General features: G+C 47.8%; 1 protein-coding gene across 1 annotated transcript; it reads right to left on the bottom strand.

Moving 5' to 3' along the window:
* Positions 1-453: 453 nt before the first annotated feature.
* LOC109774611 (serine/threonine-protein kinase SAPK5) lies at positions 454-2,299 on the bottom strand. The gene is made up of 3 exons (XM_020333364.4): positions 1,840-2,299; positions 1,420-1,743; positions 454-1,332 (listed from the first exon to the last, which is right to left on the bottom strand). The coding sequence occupies exons 1-3, from the start codon at positions 1,957-1,959 to the stop codon at positions 601-603; spliced, it is 1,176 nt and encodes a 391-aa protein (XP_020188953.1). The 5' UTR covers positions 1,960-2,299; the 3' UTR covers positions 454-600.
* Between the last annotated feature and the right edge of the window lie 17,447 nt (positions 2,300-19,746).

The raw sequence follows: 19,746 nt of genomic DNA, 5'->3' as shown, positions 1-19,746 counted from the left end.
TCATCGGAAGTACAAAACATTTCAAACATAATAAAAATTACATCGAGATTTCGGGACCACCGAACGACCACTACCGCCGCCAGAAGGAGCCGCTATCGCCGCTCCCCTACCTGGAACTTGTCATTGAATTGTTGGCATACTGCTATACTGGTGTTTCAATGGTCAGATATGTCTTACAAGTTCTAGTACTGTTTATATATTGGGTCAGACCAATATGACATTCGCCTCCAATTTGTTTGTTCTCCAATATTACAAAATAAAATTTACTATGTACTTGATGCTAAATATCTAACATCTTTAACACTATTTGTTCAAATTATGATGACGTTGAGAACAAACTATACTATATGTAGTGTAGTTTTTCACAAAATTTGGACTACCGTATCCAGTGCTGAGATTCACTGAGAGGAACTGCAAGCAAGCACCCATTCCACATTGCCCGGACATAAGAGATTGGAACAAAAAACTTAATGTTAATTAGCTAATTTGTTACAATTGGCAAAAAGAAAAATTCAATCTTATAACAGATAATTAACCAGAGTGGGCCAGAAACGACATGAGGAGCAATGGCCGGCGCCATGTGGTGAGACGAAATTGACGTCAGATTTGGAGCTTGCCCATGCCGAAGTCGCCGCTGGCGTGGACCTCCCGCACCGTCCGGTCATACTCGTCCTCGCCGTACTCCTCCTCCTCCCCCTCCTGGTTGCCGTCGTCCTCGTCGGACGCCTCGCCGTCGCCCGTGCCCCAGCCGTACCCGGACACCGGCTTGTCGGGCTTGGGCACCGTCTGCGCCTCCTGCACGATCTTCATGATCTCCTCCACGCTCTGCGCCGAGTAGGCCGGCGCGGGCGCGGGCACCGCCGCTCCCCCGCCATTGGAGGAGGCCGCCGCGCTCGCACCGGCGCTGCCGTTGGAGGAGGGCGCGACGTCGACGTGCCGGCGGTTGTAGTAGGCCTGCTGCGCCTCCTCCTTGAGCTCCCGCGGCAGGTTCTTGAGGAACCAGGGGTGCGCCTTGATCTCGGCCATGGTGATGCGCTTGCGCGGGTCGGCGACGAAGATGCGGGAGAGCAGGTGGCGGCAGGTCTGCGAGACGTGCACGTACTCGGGGATCTTGTACTGCACCGACATGATCCGCGCGATGGTCTTGCGGAAGTTCTTGGGGTCCTTGGTGTCCTCGAACGGGTAGCCGCCCACCAGCATGACGTAGAGCGTCACCCCGCACGACCACACGTCCGCGTGCTTCCCGTCGTACTCGCGGCGCGACAGCACCTCCGGCGCGATGTACGCCGGCGTGCCCACCGTCGACTTGGGCCGCGAGTGCAGAACAGACGACTGCCCACCCATGTTCTTGGTTAGAACCACCATCCACCATGATTGATCAGAAGAAACCGAGCAGAAGAAGAAGAATCAGGAGGGAACCTTTGAGTATCCGAAGTCGCAGATCTTGAGTCGCGGCGCGGGGCTGCCGTCGAGGAGGGTGTTCTCCAGCTTGAGGTCGCGGTGGCAGATCTGCATGGCGTGGCAGAAGCTGACGCCGCAGACGAGCTGCTGGAAGAAGTAGCGCGCCTCGTCCTCGTGGAAGCGGCCGGCGTCGCAGATGCGCTCGAAGAGCTCGCCGCCGGCGGCGTACTCCATGACGATGCCCAGGTGCGTGGGCGTGAGCACCACCTCCTTGAAGCGGATGATGTTGGGGTGCCGCAGCGACCGGTGGTTCACGATCTCCCGGAACACGTTCTCGTCGATCTTTTTTGTTTTTTTGCAGACCAATCCACGCAAGGTCAGCCCAAGGCCATGAATCGAAGCAAGATGCATAGACAGCTAAATCGATGGAGTACGTACCCTGTATCCTCGCTCGATGAACTTCATGGCGACGAGCTCCCGCGTCTCCCGGTTGCGCATCAGCTTGGCCACCCCGAAGTTGCCCGACCCGATCTCCCGGACCGGCTCGTACTTCTCCATGCCTGATCTCTCTCTCGACCAGTTGACTTCCGATCTCTCTCGCTCGATCGAGCTCCTTCTTCCCTTCCCTGTGGTGTTGCTATCTGTCTGGAGCAGAGGAGAACAGAGGAAGAAGGAGATGAGGAGGAGGAGATAAACAGGAGGAGTGCGTGGGGGTGGGGGTGTGTGGACGTGGGGGTTGCTGCAGCTGATGATGAAGATGAGCGGGGAGGGAGCAGGTGCGTTGGGTGCGCGGCTGGCCAAGTTATCCTACTACTAATCAATCACATACACATACACTAGTAGTAGTATAGTACCTTGCACTGCTTGGAATCAAGCTGAGGGGGACCTGCATGCTCTGATCTGACCTCTCTTAACCTCTCTCTGTCTGAGGCAGCAGCCTCATGGATCCACACCACAAGTGTAAAGTGCACTGTATCTGCTTTGCTGTCTGATGTACATCTACATGCATGTACATACGCTAGGAAAAGGGAAACTTTCTGAAGAGAGATGATTGGAATGAGTACTAGAAAATTTTGTTGAAGAAAGCTCCACTTTCCTCTTTGAATTGATGTGCATATACAGTACAATAAATGGCGGTGTTGCTGTCCGGATGAACTGTTGCTTAGGCTAAAGGGCACTGGTGATGACAGACAGAGCACCAATGCCAACTGATTCCTGAAAGCTCAAAAGTTCCAAAAGCAGATAGATGCGAATCAAATCCTTACATCTGGATATTATTGGAATATGCATCACCGACTAAAAGCAGAGAAAAGAGAGCGTCCGTCCAGGAAGAAAGGATGGAAGAAAGATGATCAACTGATCATGACCTGCTCAAGAAGCCGTCCCAATTCCCAACCCAACCAAGGAAAATATCTAGGCTAGAAGATGAATTGTATACGAATTGAGAGCCGGCTGTAGAAAAGAAAAGATCCTTTGGGTGGAGGCGGTTGCTCTGAAAAATCAGCCCTTTCCTTGTTTGCCAATTCAAACTTCAAAGCCGTCCAGCGGATGATCGATACAGCACGGTAGAATTAGAAACATTTTGTTCCTTGTACCTGTGCCGTGCTGACAGGGACGGCGCCCCTAACATAACCTCTCGTTGTTAAACCCGTCAATCAGGCCGGATATTTTTGGCCCCGTCAGATCCGATGTATGTATCCACCAGCTACGTGTAGCTCCATAACACGGCCAACTGTGGTAAACAATCAATCTGTCTATCAGTGGGTGAAAATGACCGAGCTGCCTTAATTAACCTGCATGTGATGTGATTCTCAGCTGCATCCTGGACATCACGGCATGGACGGATGAAGACAACCAAGCTTCTGCGACCAAGATGCATGGTACAGGAACCAAGATGCCGACGGCGGAGTGGACGGTGGGGTCGCCGTCGGCTGCACCGTCTGCTTCGGCAGCTCCTACTGGCTAGTACTCCCACTCCCAGTGGAGAACGGCCAGACAGAATCCAGATGGGATCCCTCACACCTCTTTTCACCTGGACCCAGCCTGCACCCATCCGCACTTGGGATCAATCAATGGGTTAATCTGCAGGATCAATTGTGGTAGAAAAATCACCAATGGCTCAATTTGCAGGGGTAACTTGGGCAGGTTACAGGTTTAATCAGGGAACTGTGCTAGTTGCAGGCTTGATTAGCCAATCTGTGGCCAGCTTAATGAGCACCACATGAAAGCAAGCAAGAGACAAATCCCAAGTCTATATTTTACTATCAGGTCTGGATCGGATCTCGCGTCCTCGACCAGCATGGGCATGGTGCGAGACAATGTCACATGCCCATCTTGATAGCCACTTTTCGTTCCCTTTACCCAAGTGAAAGTGCTAACGCAATTCTAGCCAGGTTACGCTTCATGTGCATCGTCTCTGCCATGTGATCGAGGAGCCCATGATGGCCACACAAATTGGGCTATCTTGATTAGGTGACCCCTGCTTTTTGAGCCTCTAGGTAATTAACTTCATTTTGGCTAGCTCCTCTCGAAATAGACTTTCGTCTCGCTTTATGTATAAAGCAATCACAGAACAATGTACCACGCAGAATGATACAAGATGATGGGTAGCTCTCAAACAATGCCGATCCTAGACTATCTGTACCACGCAGGACATGACTAGGCTACCGAGCGAGAGCAGACGATGATCTGAGTACAACGCCACACAAAGCCCTAAACACACCTAAGCTCCATGACAGCACCCTCAGGAGGGATAATGGCGCCAAGCGTCGCCACTGCCGAGTCCAGACGATAATGATTTTCACCCGAAACCTTGACACGAAGAAGAGTACTTCGACGACGTCTTCAGGAAGAGAGCGTCACCGATGGGCGTTGCCATCTTCTGCGACAAAGCGCGGAGTCGCTCGGCAGTTCTACCGTATCACCACGTGTCCTCCAGGACGCACGTGACAAGAGCAGATCCCTAGTTCCGGATCGGGGCAACGCCACTACCAAAGACAGAGAGCACGCCCGATCCACCCGCTGCCACACCTCTTGCCGTCCACATGACCAAGAAGGGAAGCCACCACCGCTGCCATGGTGCTTGCCGGAGAGCCAACCATATGGACCGCCAACCCGACATCCATGTCAGGGATCTCGTCCACCGTCCACATCACTGAGTACCCACCATGGCAGGAGGAGTGAAAGAGTGCACAGTGAACCAGACCTGGATGATGTTTGGGTGCAAAAAGAGCAGCATTCGAATGAGGTGCACAATGAGCAAGATTTGGATGTGGGGCAGAATGAGTAGAATGTGGTGCAAACTGAAACTGAAGCTGCTGCGGCTGATGTGCAAACTCAGCCTATATTGGAAGTTGTGTTACAAATTGAAGCTGTTGTAGTTGATGTTGTGCAAACTAAGCCTCATTTAGATGTTGTGGTGCTAACTAAAGCTGTCCTAGATGGTCCAGTGAAGAAAACCAAGAGCTTGAGTGAACTGGGTGTCGTACCCGTCGTAGGATCAACAAGTGGCAAGAGGAAGAAGAAATCGAGTGGTAAGAAGTAGAAGTGAAATATTGTTCTTGTCTGAATAAAAAACTTGCCTGGATTTGTGTAAAAAACTTGCCTGAATTTGTGTAATGTTATTTTTACTTTGATGAGTATTTGTGTAACACTATTCAAATTCTAGTTGGATTTCAAATTTGAGCCAAAATTCAAATTTGATGCTGTTTAGTATGGGTATTGATGTTACAATGCTTTCTCAAATATTATGCATGTTAGGTGATCAATCCGAGGACTTTTTGTTGAGTGAAACACTTGTTATGAAAATGTGCTCCAAATGAGCTCCAAAGCTAGGATAAACACCCCACTTGTAAGCAAGTTTTTTTACAACTTTCTCTAAATGAGCCAAATATCAAAACTTGACTTCCAGTGTGCAAATATAGGGTCCATGCCCAATATTGGGTCGTCTGGATAAACTATGACATGCTTAATCCTAAACCCTAACCTGAATCCCGCGTAACCTCGTCTGTGATAGCTAGGTTTTGTGAAGGGTTTTTCATGAAAATACCTGTAGACCAGGTTTCTTATTTTTTCCAGCAACCTAGTAACATAAAACGATGATGGGTGCAAGTTTCATCTTTTTCTGATTTTTTTGAATTAGTTATGGTCAACCTGAGCCCTTGAAATATATCAAAACCCTCTCAAAACCCCTCAAAACCCCTTCAAACCCCCTCAAACCCTAATCAAAACCGCGCACTCTTCCGGGCCGCTGGATATCTGCGAGTGGACGATGTGGGTCAGGCGCTAGGGCAATGTCAGCGATCCGCGTGAGGCACTCTGATTGGCCGTATTCGAGAACGCTGGATCACGCCCCCAACCATTCCTGACCGTTGGATCACTGCACGTCGAATGGTGTGGATCAACATGCAGTGCTACGTCAGCGATCCGCATGATGGTAGTTTTGCGTTGTGATTGGCTGGATTTGAAAATGTCTGGTTTCATTTTTTTCCGCTTGGTTTGTTCTGCGCTCGAGGGTGGGCTGCCATGCATGCGCACCGTTGGGCTGTGGTAAAGAAGCCCACCCATTGGACCGTTGGACCGAGCGATGTCCACCATTGTTTGCTGCACCGAGCCAACCTACGTTGCATGCATGCGCCCACTTCAGCCTACGCTGCATGCGTGCACAGACGTGAACGTGCATGCGCTGCAGACCCGTCCCCGCCCGACCCGACCGATGGCACAGAGTGCATCACTGAAATGTCACATTATAGCTATTGATTCAGACTACGATTTCCCACATGAGTACACCCCCGATGCCGTGGTGGGTGGGAAAACTTGTTCACATTTGACCCCATTAACTGCCAGGTGAAGTAACACGTCGCACTACGGCTATTTAAGCCACCTATCATCTTCCTCTTCCTCTCACACCCTTCATCCATCTCCCATCCTCTCCCATCTGAATCTGCCCTGCTTCTTCTTCACCACAAACAGCCCCAAGAACCAGCCAGCCGCAACCATGCAGTACACCGGGCCAATCTACCACATCCCCCCCATCGTGTCGGAGATGCTCTACCCTGTCGGGGTGTACGTCCAGAACAATCTCCGTGTGTAGGCGATGTCAAGGTGGAGGGGCACAAGGGAGTTCACCGACTTTTTCCTTGGGCCTGGCTATCGCCACCTCCCCCGGGGATCTTGAAGGATGTACCGAGTCGAGGAGGTCATCCACAACGGGGTTGTGGTTGCTATCCTTGCCCACTTCACCAACCCCTTCGACGCATTCTACCTCCTCGGCCGCGTGTTCTGGTGTGGCTGCGAGTTCATCACTTTCACCACCCACAACATCTTCATGGACTACACCAACATCTTCCCCACCGTGGAGCGCATGCACACTCTACCATACCCCATCGACAACACCTCGGAGGAATAGTGAAGGGCGCCCGAAGGAGGAGCAAGGTGGAGGAGGAGCCAGGAGGAGCAAGGTGGAGAAGGCGGCAGCCAGGGTATAGATCTACCCATCTATCTATCTATTTATCTATCTATCTATCTTGTTTTAGCTAAATCTATCTATCTATATTTGTCTATTATTTAAGTTTTAAGCATAATATAGGTCTTGTGTTGTGGGCTTGGTTAGCCCGAACTATCTATATTTATTATGTGTCTTTCTATTATTAAGTTGTTGCTACTATATTTGAATTTTTTTGAGTTGTTTATTGTTTTTTGGTAGAGCTACCCACTTTGTTCGTGCAATATTGTGCTACTATTTGGACACGGTGTTTTGACTTGTAGGTGTAGATACACCCATTATAAAAAATTAAATGCATTTCAAAACATGAAAAAAGACATTTTTATGGACTGTGTAAAAATGGCTCGTGAAAAGTCATTTTGTAGCAATGAAATTTCTCTTTTTTACACAAGCCATAAAACATTTCTTTTTAGTGAATTTTTTTTGCAAACAATACACTATATTTGAAACTTTTTTTGCAAACAATACACTATATTTACACAAGCCACAAAGAATCAACATATGGAGCCACCTAGTTCATGCAGCCACAAAGAATAAAAAAATATTCTGCAATATTTTTTTGTCATAGCAAAACGGGTGCAGAAGCTGTTTAGTTTTTTTAGAACATAAGTTGTTTAGAATGTGGGCTTGTTTTTACTTTGGGCCCAAAATATGTGGGCTTGTATTTTACTTTGGGCCTAATATCTTGTTTTTTTCCTAACGAATCGCATCTAGTCTAGTTGTAGGCTTAGTTTCTCTCCGGGCTTTTCTCACACTAATCTCCATATCACAGCCCAACAACCGCAGACATGATTCTTAAAAAAACTAAAGAACTCTGCTTGCACTCTGTTCTGCACTCTGTCGAACTGAAGCTGCAGAGAGAAATTCATTCGAGTTGCTGCCTCCTTTGATTCATTAGGGAAAACCAGAGAGGGAATTATCCTTGGAATTAAGCTTACATGACATTGCGCACAGACAAGCTAACTCAAACACTAATAAAAGTTTCTAATGACTAATGATCAACAAGTAAACAAATCCCAATGAAATTATACAGAAATAAAATCATGCAACCAGTAGATTTGCCTGCTTCTTCAGATCGATCAGCTGCCTTAGGTTATTGTTCACCTTCTACAATTCCACCTTCAGTTCTGCATCCCCCACCGTCGGGGCGACACTGTCCGAGCCAAATTTCTCCACCGCTGACGGCAGATCGAGCTCTTGGGTTGCTCCCTTCCTCAAATCAGTTGAGCCCTCCAGTTGAAGCCTCTCAATGTATTCATCCAGCCACTCAAAATGCTTGCATTTCTTCAGATTCTGAAAATGGAAGGAAAACCCCAAATCCCAATCTAAGTAAAAACAACAAATCTAGGGGCAGAAATCAAAGAAAAAGGCTGCGGGAGAACATAGATCAAACCTTGCCCGCCTCTGATTTGCTCCCGCATTTCAAAAATCCGTGCCCACAGTTTCCATTGTCCCCCACTTGGTTGTCAAACACTTCAATGGTGCGATGCGTGGGCAGTCCAGGCACCTAGTCATCGGCACTACACCATACGGCGACCATGGGGGGCCAGAGGCTGAACTGGACATCGACATCTCTCGTCTCTCGTCGGCCGCCGGCGTTGGCACGCTTCGTTGCCAGAGAAGAAGAATAATGGGGGGCGGCAGGGGCAAGGTAATTAGAGGCAATGGGGGCGGTGGGCTAGCATGGGTGCGGCGATGGCTCGGGCTCATGTGATATGTGGTGGGTCCCGCGGTCAGTGGATAATTTGTGGTTCCAGCGCCGACGTGGATAAGTTGTGGGTCCCTCGGTCAGTGGACAAGTTGATCGGTCCAGCGCTGACGTGGATAAGTTGTGGGTCCCGCTAACTCCCATAATCCAAATGGATAACGATCAGTCTTGTGCTTAAGGCCCGTGTCGCGTGCCGGCTATTATTGCCATGTAAAACCTTGCACCCGAGCTATTTTCATCAACTATGTTGCATCCTTTGCAATTCACATTAAAAATGTTGCACATCAGCTATTCACCCAAACTGCAATATACCAATGGTATGGGAAGAATCAATGTTAATCCTATTTAGGGTAAGATTTGGAAATTATCTTGTCCAGCAAAGGTCAAAATTTTCATGTGGTGCACATTGCATGGCACTCTACCTTGTCAGGCTACGCTTGCGAACAGACACCTGAAAGTCATGCCCATTTGCCCATCCTGTTCTAATGCGCCAGAGGATACAAAGCATATGTTGTTTCTTTGTCAGAAAGCTAAGGAGGTTTGGCATAAGTTGGGGTTGGATGAGTTGATTAACAAAGCTTGTGTTATTGATCGTGAGAGGCAGTCCTTGAATTTTTACTTCTTATGCTAGAATGTGGATTGGTTTTATTAGGCTTCCGAAACACCCGTGAACTAATTGCGATTACTGCTTGGTACTTATGGTGGGGTAGACGCAGGCTGGTCTGGAAAGTTTCAAGATGCTGAACAAACTTCTATGGGAATTCATGCTATAGCGGCAAACTTTGTTAAAGATTTCTTACCTAATGCAATCAGTAAAAGAGGAGGATGGGCTAGACCTCCAATGGGTTATGTGAAGCTTAATGTGGATGCATCTTTTGAGCATGACCTGCTTACACGCACATCTCGTGCTGTTCTGAGAGATGATAAACGAAAATTCATTGTTGGCGGAAACTGGAAGATTGATTGGTGTGTTGATGTCCCGATGGGAGAAGCTTTGGCTCTAACATTTGGATTATCTCTCGCATATAAGGCGGGTTGCAATCGCTTTGGCTCTAACAATATGAAAGTCATTGATACCATGAAGAACGGAGGGTGTTCAGCAGGAGTGGCGGCAACAGTTTTTGATGATTGTTATTTTTTAGCCTGTGATTTTCCTCTCACTAGTTTTGGGTATTGTAATAGGGTAGCAAACAAGGTAGCTCATGAACTTGCCAGGTTAGCTAGATTTTCTGAGACAAGGGGACGGTTTGAGGAGCCTTTGGTCGAAATTGTACAACCTCTAATAGACGATGTAACTGTTATTTCTAATTAATAAAGGTGGTCATTAAAAAAATGCTTGGCTTCAACCGGCGGATCGCACGCGAGCATCCGCCGGCTCGTCCGTACAACACATGTCCTGCCCGAGTGGTTTCGTCTTTTCTTTCTTTCGGTTAACATTGCCGTTGCTCGTTGCTCACTATCCGCTACGAGAGTTTCTGCAATAAGGTCTTTGTTGCAAAAGTTGCAACAAGACCTCTGTTGCAGAAAAAATAAATTTGCAATGAGACCTCTATTGCAAAAAAACTAAATTACAACAAGACCCCTGTTGCAAAAAAACTGCAATAAGATCTCTGTTGCAAAAGAAATATCTTGCAAAAATTTCTGCAACATGACCCGTGTTGCAGAAATGTCTTGCAACACGACATGTGTTGCAATAATAAAAGGTGATGCTCGGTCGCTCGATCCACCAGATCAGACAGCTCGCGAGGCAGCGGATCTTTTAAAAGTCCGCTGACCGACGCGAAGCAACACCCTTTAAATATACGTTTTTTCAAAGATTTCCATATATAGACTACATACGTGAGTAAAATGAGTGAGTCTACACTCTAAAATACATATATCTGTACGTAGTTCATATTAAAATCTCTAAAATGACTTATATTTATAAACGGAGGGAGTACTTATGATTTTATCAGGGACTACATATGGATGTATATAGACGTATTTTAGAGATTTCAATATAGGCCGCATACGGAGCAAAATAAGTAAATCTATACTCTAAAATATGAATGCAACTAACTTCTTACGAATGATTACCATAACATTACATCAAATATTAACCACCCCGAATTAAGAAATACTGTACATGTGGACTACTTGGAAGTAAATAATAATAGTAGAATAGCAGCTAATTAAGAGCATCTACACTCAAATGGCACCTATAATCGGGGCAAATGGTCTGTCATTGACCGGTCATAAAATAGTGACTTAGGCCTTGTACAATGGGAGGTGCTTAGAGAGATGCCTAGAGAAATAAATCGGATTTTTCTGAAGCACCGGTGCCTATTTCTACAGGAGAGACGCTTAGTTAAGCGTCTATCCTGTACAAATAAGCACCGGTGCTTAAAAAAAGCCTGGTTTATTTCTCTAAGCACCTCCCCTAAACACCTCCCATTGTACAAGGCCTTAGTCGGGCTTGACATACTGACCCTATACATCCGGACGGGCACCCCCATATTCAGCCTATATATAGGCGGATATGAGGAGCCCCGCACATGCCTGTCGCGTCGCACTGACCCATCCTGGCCCACCACGTCCCACATATACCTCACCCGGACGAACCCTAGGCTGCCGGTCAACCCTCTCGAATAGTTCAGACACCACTGCCAGCCTCCTCGCGTCTCCCTCTCGTCCTCTCCGTCAGGTCAAGTGCTGGCAGCGAGGCCGGCGGCGGATTTGGCAGCGACACGGGGCCATCAAGTGGGACGATGGGAGCTCGCGTGTGGACATTAGCATGTTCGTGAGTGGACAGGAGCGGGTGCTTGAGCTCCGCAACGTCCTCTGTCGCTCGGCGCTGCAATACGGATGATGGTGCTGACTCCTTGCGCTCTGTTGTGGGCTCCGCCCACTCCACGCCGAAGCGTATCTGTTGCCCCAGTCCCACCCCTCCGGTGCTGCTCCTCCTAGGAGGATGTCAGAATAAAAAGTGTGCTGCGCATGCTGCTTAGGTAGCGGGTGAGGGAGAGGGCAGCGATGGAGGAAACTTTATACCGCGGGTCGCGCATGCCGACGCCACCTGCGCCGGTGGGAAAAGCTTCTATGTGAGGTCCTCCACCGATCGCTGATCACGGTGGAGACGAATGTGAGGTGCCTCCTGTGCAAGAATGCGAAGGCATTCTGGCTTGGATCAAGTAGTCAAAGCGCGAAGCGGCCCGACTCGCTAAGAAGCAGAACTGCGCTGCCCGACGTCTCACGGGCTTCATCTCGTCCTCCTCCGATGACAGCGGCACAACGAGCAGCATGGACGACGCTGTGGACGCCTACGCGGAGGACGATTGCCACCGCTCTATTACCACAAGGGCAAGGTCTCGATGAGGAAAAGGTGAAGTCTAGCGCCCCTCCGTTTATTTGTATTATGTATCTAGTTTAGCTATCTAGGGTCCGGTGATGAACTGTCTCTTTTCGTCTAGTTGTACATGTCCGGTGATGAACTTGTGTAGCTATGTCCGTTTGTTTCTATGATTGCTATGTTGATGATCTCCGTAGTTTATCTCACAATGCTTGGGCTAGATGGATAATATGAACTGCGAAAGCCTAAGATATAAGGCCAACTCCCACACAGAAACGTAAACATACATGCTTTTCGTTTGTTTTTTGTCCATTTGGGTTGCCATTTTGCCCCATGTGATGGAGTCAAATCCAGCAAATCTTGGGTAAGGGGTCAGGAACATATGATTTACCCGGGTTCGGGCTCTCTCAAAGAGATACTACCCTAATCCTGCTTTGATTGTATTAATATCGATGGGGTACAAAGTACAGGTTGATCTGCCACAAGATCATGTGTGTATGAGATTTGGCGTCTACGGTCCTTACCACTCGCTTATATAGATACCGGGGATGCCTAGGGTTTACATAGGTCGGTTGCATATAAGGGTAATCATCACGAGGACGACCTCTAAGTCTTGGAGTATGCGCCAAGTCTTCGGAGTTATCCATCTTGGCGCTCGTGGGCCCGATGAACGTAGCCCACTCGTTGATAATCCTTGGGGGGGGGGGGGGAGGAGGTCCTCGGCCCGACCCATGTGGTTGAGAGCCGACGTGGTAAGCACCCCCTAAACCAAGACACCCTCACCATGCCCGCCCATGTCCACGCCAAACTTGGCAGTGCGCCCAATATGCCAACGCATTTGGTCCGCTTGGACAGCGCGCCACCCATTTGGCCCGCGGCCATTCATTTCCAAATTCCAAATTTTGATACAAACATAGCAAAATAGATAGCAAAATATATCTAGTACCATATGCCATGTCGGCATACAACATTGCACCAACATGCGCGGGGACTCCCGAAGTGGCGGGCGGGCCGCCGGTGAGCCAGTGCTGGCCGCTACAGTGGCGGCGAAATGGGCCGGCTGAGAGAGTGGATGAAATGGGGTGGGCGTGCCACATACGGGCGGGCCAGGATGAGGACAAAGGAGGATGGCGCGGACGTCCACGACGTGTCGGCGCAAACGCAAACACAACCAAATTTGGACCGGAATGGGTCGTCATGAACCAAAAAAATGACAATTGTCCGTTTGCGTCGGCGTGTTGAGCCATCTTTCTTGTCCGCACGGACCCAAACGGATGAAATGCGTACATGCGTTGAGTTGGCCTAAGGGGTCACCAATCACTGTCAATCATTGTGTCTAGGGAGTCAAATTTGTAAAGTCTGGATGTAGAAGATGCTCTAATCATGTGGTGGACATATTAGTCTGATTGTCCCACGAACATACTCTACGTTAAAATCTCGACATGTTTCCCCGCTGAAATGCTATTTTGTAGACAAATCATGAGATTTCGAGGATCAGGTGCCCTGTGCGTTAATAGCCCCCATGGACATTGGGCGACTAATCTCGTGGCCGGTGGCCCTACTACTAATGATGAATCACACACACTACTAGTATTAGTATTAGTATAGTACGTTGCACTGCTTGGAATCAAGCTGATGGGGACCTGACCTCTGTATGTCTGAGGCAGCATACATGTACACCACAAGAGTAAAGTGCTCTGTTCTGTTATCTAGGTGCATGCTCTGCTTTGCTGTCTGATGTACATCTTTTCTTTTTCTTTTTTTGAAAAGGAGAAAGACCCCCGCTCTTTGTATCTGGGCGATGCATGCAGTCACTTTATTAACTATTCACGAAGACCTTACAAAGTAATACATCAGTAAGTTGAAGCCACCGTTCCGGCAATATCTGTCGCTACTCCTATCCACTTGATGAAGGGGTGCTGATAGTCCGAGCCTAATACCAAACAGACCTCGCAGCAAGCCTAACATCTAGAACCGGAGGCCACAACCAAGCCACTGCCGGGTTTGGGGCACACACCGGTCCGACGCACTCTCAGAGACCGCCGCCGCCGTCTTCTGCCGATCCATCTTCAGAGCATTTGCCGACGCATCAACCTTGCGAGGCCTACCATCGACGTCACCATGACGCCAGTTAACTCCAACCTCCTGCGCGAGTCAATTCACCCGCATCTAACGCCGAGATTTCACTGCGCCACGCCCCCAAGATCTGTCGTCTTCGATGCGGAGGAGGAAACACCGCTCCACCTCCGGGCGCATCGCCGGCCACCTGCCGCGATGCCGTGCAAGTCCAGCCCCGGGAAAGCACACAGGGAATCACAATCTTCAAGACGACACCCTCAGGAGGGGTCGGGGGAGAGGGTAGTCCATCTCTGATGTACATCTACATGCATGTACACTAGGAAAAGGGAAACTTTCTTCAGAGAGATAATTAGTAGTAGAATTATATGAAGGACAACTCTCTTTTCCTCTCTGAATGAATGTGCATATATAGTACAATTAATGGTGGTGTTGCTTTCGGGATGAACTGTTGCTTAGGCTAAAGGGCAGTTGTGATGACAGAGCACCAATGCCAACAGATAGCTGAAAGCTCAAAAGGTCCAAAAGCAGATAGATGCGAATAAAATCCTTACATCACTAACTAAAAGCAGAGAAGAGAGAGCGCCCGCCCAGGAAGAAAGGAAGGAAAGAAGATGATCAACTGACCATGACCGGCCGAAGAAGCCAACCAGGGAAAATATCTAGGCTGGAAGAGGAATTGAATAGTACGAATTCGGAGTCGGCCGTAGAAAAGAAAAGATGTACTACTAAAGTGGAGACGGTTGCTCTGAAAAATCAGCCCTTGCCTTGTTTGCCAATTCAAACTTCAAAGCCGTCCAGCCGATGATCGATACAGCACGGTAGAATTAGAAACATTTTATTCCCGTACTGACAGGGACGGCGCCCCTAACCACTCGTTGTTAAACCCGTCAGACCGTATATTTTTCGCCCCGTCCAGCTAAGCTACGTGTAGCACCATAACAAGGCCAACTGTAGTTCTATTAAACCATCAATCTGTCAGTGGGTGAAAATGACCGAGCTGCCTTAATTAATCTGCATGTGATGTGATTCTCACTTGCCATATGATGAATCCTGGCCATCACGGCATAAAAGACCGGACGAAGACAATCGACCGAGATGCATGGTGCAGGAACCAAGATGCCGACAGCGGCACGGCAGAGTGGACGGTGGGGTCATCGTCAGTATCTACCTAGCTGTGCTGAGCTAAGCTAGCCAATCGATTTGTCCATCCACCAGGAGCTGCCTGCACTTGACTTGGTTCCTACCTCTTTTCACCTGGATCAATCAGTGGTTTCATTGGCAGTGCCAATTTGGGCAGATTAATGGTCAATTTGCAGGGGTGATTTGAGCTGGTTACAGAAAGTTGGAACCCGGGGGGAACTGACCAAGGATAATATAGTACTGTACTTAATTCCAGGCTTGATTAGCCAATCTCGGGCCAGCTTAACACCCCAAGAACCCAAGGAAGAGACAAATCCGGAGTGTTTATTTTACTATCAGGATTGGATCCCAGCAAGGGCATGGTGTGTGACAATGTGACATGCCTACCATGATAGCCACTTCCCGTTTCCTTTGCCAAAGTGAAAGTGCTAAACCCTATTCTAGCTAACCTAAGCTTCCATGTACCTCATATGTAGTACGATTTGATCGAGAAGCCCATGATGGTCAGATCGGGCTAGGTTAATGGACTTCGGCTTGGCTAGCTATTGCTAGTAATTTACGGCTAGGCTCGCCTCTAAGATTAGTGCAAAAGCCACCTTAACCCTTTTTTAGTCTAACTTCCACGCTCTCGCTGTCCATGGATTGGTCATGGCCATGTCACCTTGGTGAAGTAATCAAGTGCAGACAACTTGTTTGTGATTACCGTGACATACTAACATTGCATCATAGATTAACCGCCGGCAATTAAGAAATAACACTCCATCGACAGTGGTCTCGACTTTCCAGAAAACACTAGTAGAATATTTCCAAGCAAAGCTAGCCTGCGGCAGCTGTGTTAGTAGGACCGGTGCTCCAGTGTAAAATAGCAACATCGACATTAACAAGTTCCTTTATTAAAAGGGAAACACTTATTAAAATGCTTTTAATCTTTGATGTCTTCATGTGCCATGAATTTCCTTCAGGTGGGACTTGATTGGCCCCCTAGCAATGTATCTTCCCAAAAATTAGTAGTATTACCGTTCCCTACAATGAATTTGGTCCTATTGAAGAAGGCAACATTTGTCCTCATCAACCCCTTCCAAAAAGGGGAATCATTCGAATACGCCGTCACTTGTGCGTGGGTCTTGGATTGCAAATATTTGTTACGCAATAACTGTATCACACACCCTTCCGCTGTACAGATAGCCTGCATAGCCATTTATTGAGTAGGCACCTATTCTTTACCTCAAGGTTTTCAATCCCTAAACCCCCTTGATCCTTCGGTCTATAAATTATATTTCACTTGGTTCTTTGTGTGCTCGCTGCCCAGCGAAATGGCCTCACCGCCGCTACCATGGTACCAGAGCGGCAAGAACATGTCGTTGATGCCCACCACGAGCCAGGCCGTCCCGTGCCCTTCATTAGCCAAGATGCCGCACGCGCACATTTGGCATCGCTACGAGATCCGATCGAGAGGAGAGGAGGGGCTCCGCCTCCGCCGTCCATGGCAAGGGCTTAGCCCGGCCGCCTCCTCCTCCGGCGGCGACGAGGGGATGGGAGTGGTTGGTGGAGACGCCCGCGGCGGCTATTGGGTTTCCGCCCGTGCCCTCCAGGAGGAGAGATGTGGGGGCCTTTTTCCTTCTCTTGACCCAATTCTACCTTAAGCTTCATAAAGTTTCCATGTGGCTGATCGACTAGCTTTATGTATGATGATATCAGTCCATGATAAGATCAAGTTAGGTCTCCACCACTTATGTCTCGAGGTAATGAACATGCCCTTGGGTCGATAAATCATCTTTTCTACATGGTATTTTTCTTTCTTGAGAATATGGCCTCTTTTCTTAATTCCCTTTTTTCGCCTAAATTTCAAGCTTCCCTCGTCAATGCTCTTGGTCATAGCAGCTTTGGTTAATCAATGCACACTACTTATTTTGATCACTGTAACATTTCATCATAGGTTAGCCACCCACGATTAAAAAATTATGCACAACCTACGGCGAAATGGGCCATGGGGTCGTCGTTAGCTGGACCATCATGTTCTGACAGCTCCTATTGGCTAGTACTCCCAGTGGAGCACCACCAAGGAGGACCTTGATCTCTTCCGCGCCTCCACCATAATCGCTGTTTGGAATGGAGTAAAAACACCATTTTGGGACTCCCCTTGAGTGCTTGGGCGCAAACCTAAGGACATCGCCCCGTTAATGGACTCCCCTTGAGTGCTTGGGTGCAAACCCAAGGACATCGCCCCATTAATGTACTCCCCTTGAGTGCTTGGGCGCAAACACCATTTTGGGACTCCCCTTTTGAGATTCCTGAAAGCTCAAAAGGCCCAAAAGCAGATAGATGCAAATAAAATCCTTACATCTGGATTGGAATATGCATCGCCAACTAAAAGCAGAGAAAAGAGAGTGTCCGTCCAGGAAGAAAGGAAGGAAGGAAGATGATCAACTGATCATGACCGGTTGAAGAAGCCGTCCCAATTCCCATCCCAACCAAGCAAAATATCTACGTAGGCTGGAAGATGAATTGAATAGTACGAAGTCGGGGCTGGCTGTAGAAAAGAAAAGATGTACTAAAGTGGAGACGGTTGCTCTGAAAAATCAGCCCTTGCCTTGTTTGCCAATTCAAACTTCCAAGCCGTCCAGCAGATGATCGATACAGCACGGTAATACAAACATTTTATTCTTTGTACTTGCGCCGTGCTGACTGCTGATAGGGACGGCGCCCCTAACATAACCTCTCGTTGTTAAACCCGTCAGTCAGGCCGGATATTTATAGCCTCGTTAGATCCGATGTATTCCCTCCATCCCATAATATACAATAGTGTCAAAAACGTTTTTATATTATGAGACGGAGGGAGTAGTAAACAAGGCCAACTAAGCTACGTGCAGCTCCATAACAAGGCCAACTGTAGTAAACAATCAATCTGTCTATCAGTGGTTTAATTAACCTGCATGTGATGTGATGTGATCCTGGCCATCACGGCATGAACGGATGAAGACAATCAAGCTTCTGCGACCAAGATGCATGGTACAGGAACCAAGATGCCGACAGCCACGGTGGGGTCGCCGTAGGCTGCACCGTCAGGTTCGGAGACAGCTCCTTCTGGCTATACCACCTAGCTCAGCTCAGCTGAGCTGAGCTAGCTAGCCAATCGATTTGTTAGCGTCCCAGCGTGCTCTATGGCTTCTTTTCACCTGGACCCAGCCTGCATCCATCTGCACTTTGGATCAATCAGTGGTTTCATTGGCAGAGTCAATTTGGGAACATCATTTGCGAAGGTTAGAGAAAGCCGGGACCTCGGGGCACCCCAACAACTGTACATAGTATAACCGGGGAACTAAGCAAGGATAATAGTAAATTGCATGCTTGATTAGCCCATCTCGTGCCAGCTTAAACAACCCAAGGAACCTAGCAAGAGACAAATCCGGAGTGTTTATTTTATCATGTTTGTAGGTGTGAGTGGTGGCTTGATGTATGTTCTTGTCAGAACCTCGTGGAATAATTAATAAAGATGGTTGCATGCATCGATTGATGCAGAGGCCGGGGGTTTAACCTCCATTTCCAAAAAAAAGAAAAATCAGGATTGGATCTCAGCATGGGCTGATGGGCGTGATGTGTGACAATGTGACATGCCCATCATGATAGCCACTTTTGGTTCCCTTTACCCAAGTGATGAAAGTGTTACCTCAGTTCTAGCTAGGCTAACCTTCCGTCCATACTATTTGATCGTGGAGACCATGATGGCCACCCATGCTTTTGTTTTGCCTCGACGTAATTAACTTCAGTTTGGCTAGCTCTTGCTGTCTTTGACAGCTAGCTTCGCATCCAAGGTCAGTGCAAAAGCCAACTTAACCTTTTTTTCAATTTTAACTTTCAAGCTTTCGCTGTCCATGGACTTTCATGGAAGCTTTGGTTAAATAATCAATGCAGGCAACTTGTTTGTGATTAAGGTGACATTGCATCACAGATTAACCACCAGCAATTAAGAAAACATACTCTGTCGACAGAGGTTTGGAGTTTCAACTTTCAAGCAAATACTACTACTCCCTTTGGTACAAAGTTATACTAAGTCTACGCCAATTAATTTGGATTGGAGGGAGTATAATATTTTCAGGCTAATATATCATGTGGCAGTTGTATTAGTCGGACCGTGGTTCTGCATTGGTGCTTGACTGGAAAATAACAAAATCGGTCTTGACAAGTTTCTCTACTGAATTGTCTTTTCATAGAAAAATCTTAGATCTCTAGTATTCATGTGCCCTTAAGCTTACGCACGTTAATCTTGCATCTCCAGAATCAACTCAGGATGATGCAACCAGATCTTACTCCGTGTCACCATTTATGGGCAGGGTTCAGTTCAGTTTTGCAGATAGTTGGATTCATTTTCCTGTGTGACCTATATGCTGTTTCGATGGCCAATCTGAGTTATTTTAATCTAGTCTAATTACACTACGAAACCGTGCTCCATATGGTACCAACAACTGATCCCATGCAAGAAATAACTGAAAAATGAGTTCACAAACTAGAGCAACAACAACAGAGTACCCTTTAGTTGTAAATGGTCTTGATCGTAGCCGCTGTGCTCCACAGAGCAAGTGTAGAAGA

Source organism: Aegilops tauschii, chromosome 2, assembly GCF_002575655.3.
Source record: "Aegilops tauschii subsp. strangulata cultivar AL8/78 chromosome 2, Aet v6.0, whole genome shotgun sequence".
Classification (NCBI taxonomy): Eukaryota; Viridiplantae; Streptophyta; class Magnoliopsida; order Poales; family Poaceae; genus Aegilops; species Aegilops tauschii.
Note: the sequence above shows the minus strand (reverse complement) of the source record. Positions and strands in the feature narration are given on the sequence as shown.

Bases quoted from the DNA above. Each gene is read 5' to 3' on its own strand.
- LOC109774611 (XM_020333364.4), bottom strand. From the start codon at position 1,959: ATGGAGAAGTACGAGCCGGTCCGGGAGATCGGGTCGGGCAACTTCGGG. The intron at 1,744-1,839 runs GTACGTACTCCA...AAAACAAAAAAG, and splicing joins TCATCGAGCGAGGATACAGG to ATCGACGAGAACGTGTTCCG. The intron at 1,333-1,419 runs GTTCCCTCCTGA...ATGGGTGGGCAG, and splicing joins GCGACTTCGGATACTCAAAG to TCGTCTGTTCTGCACTCGCG.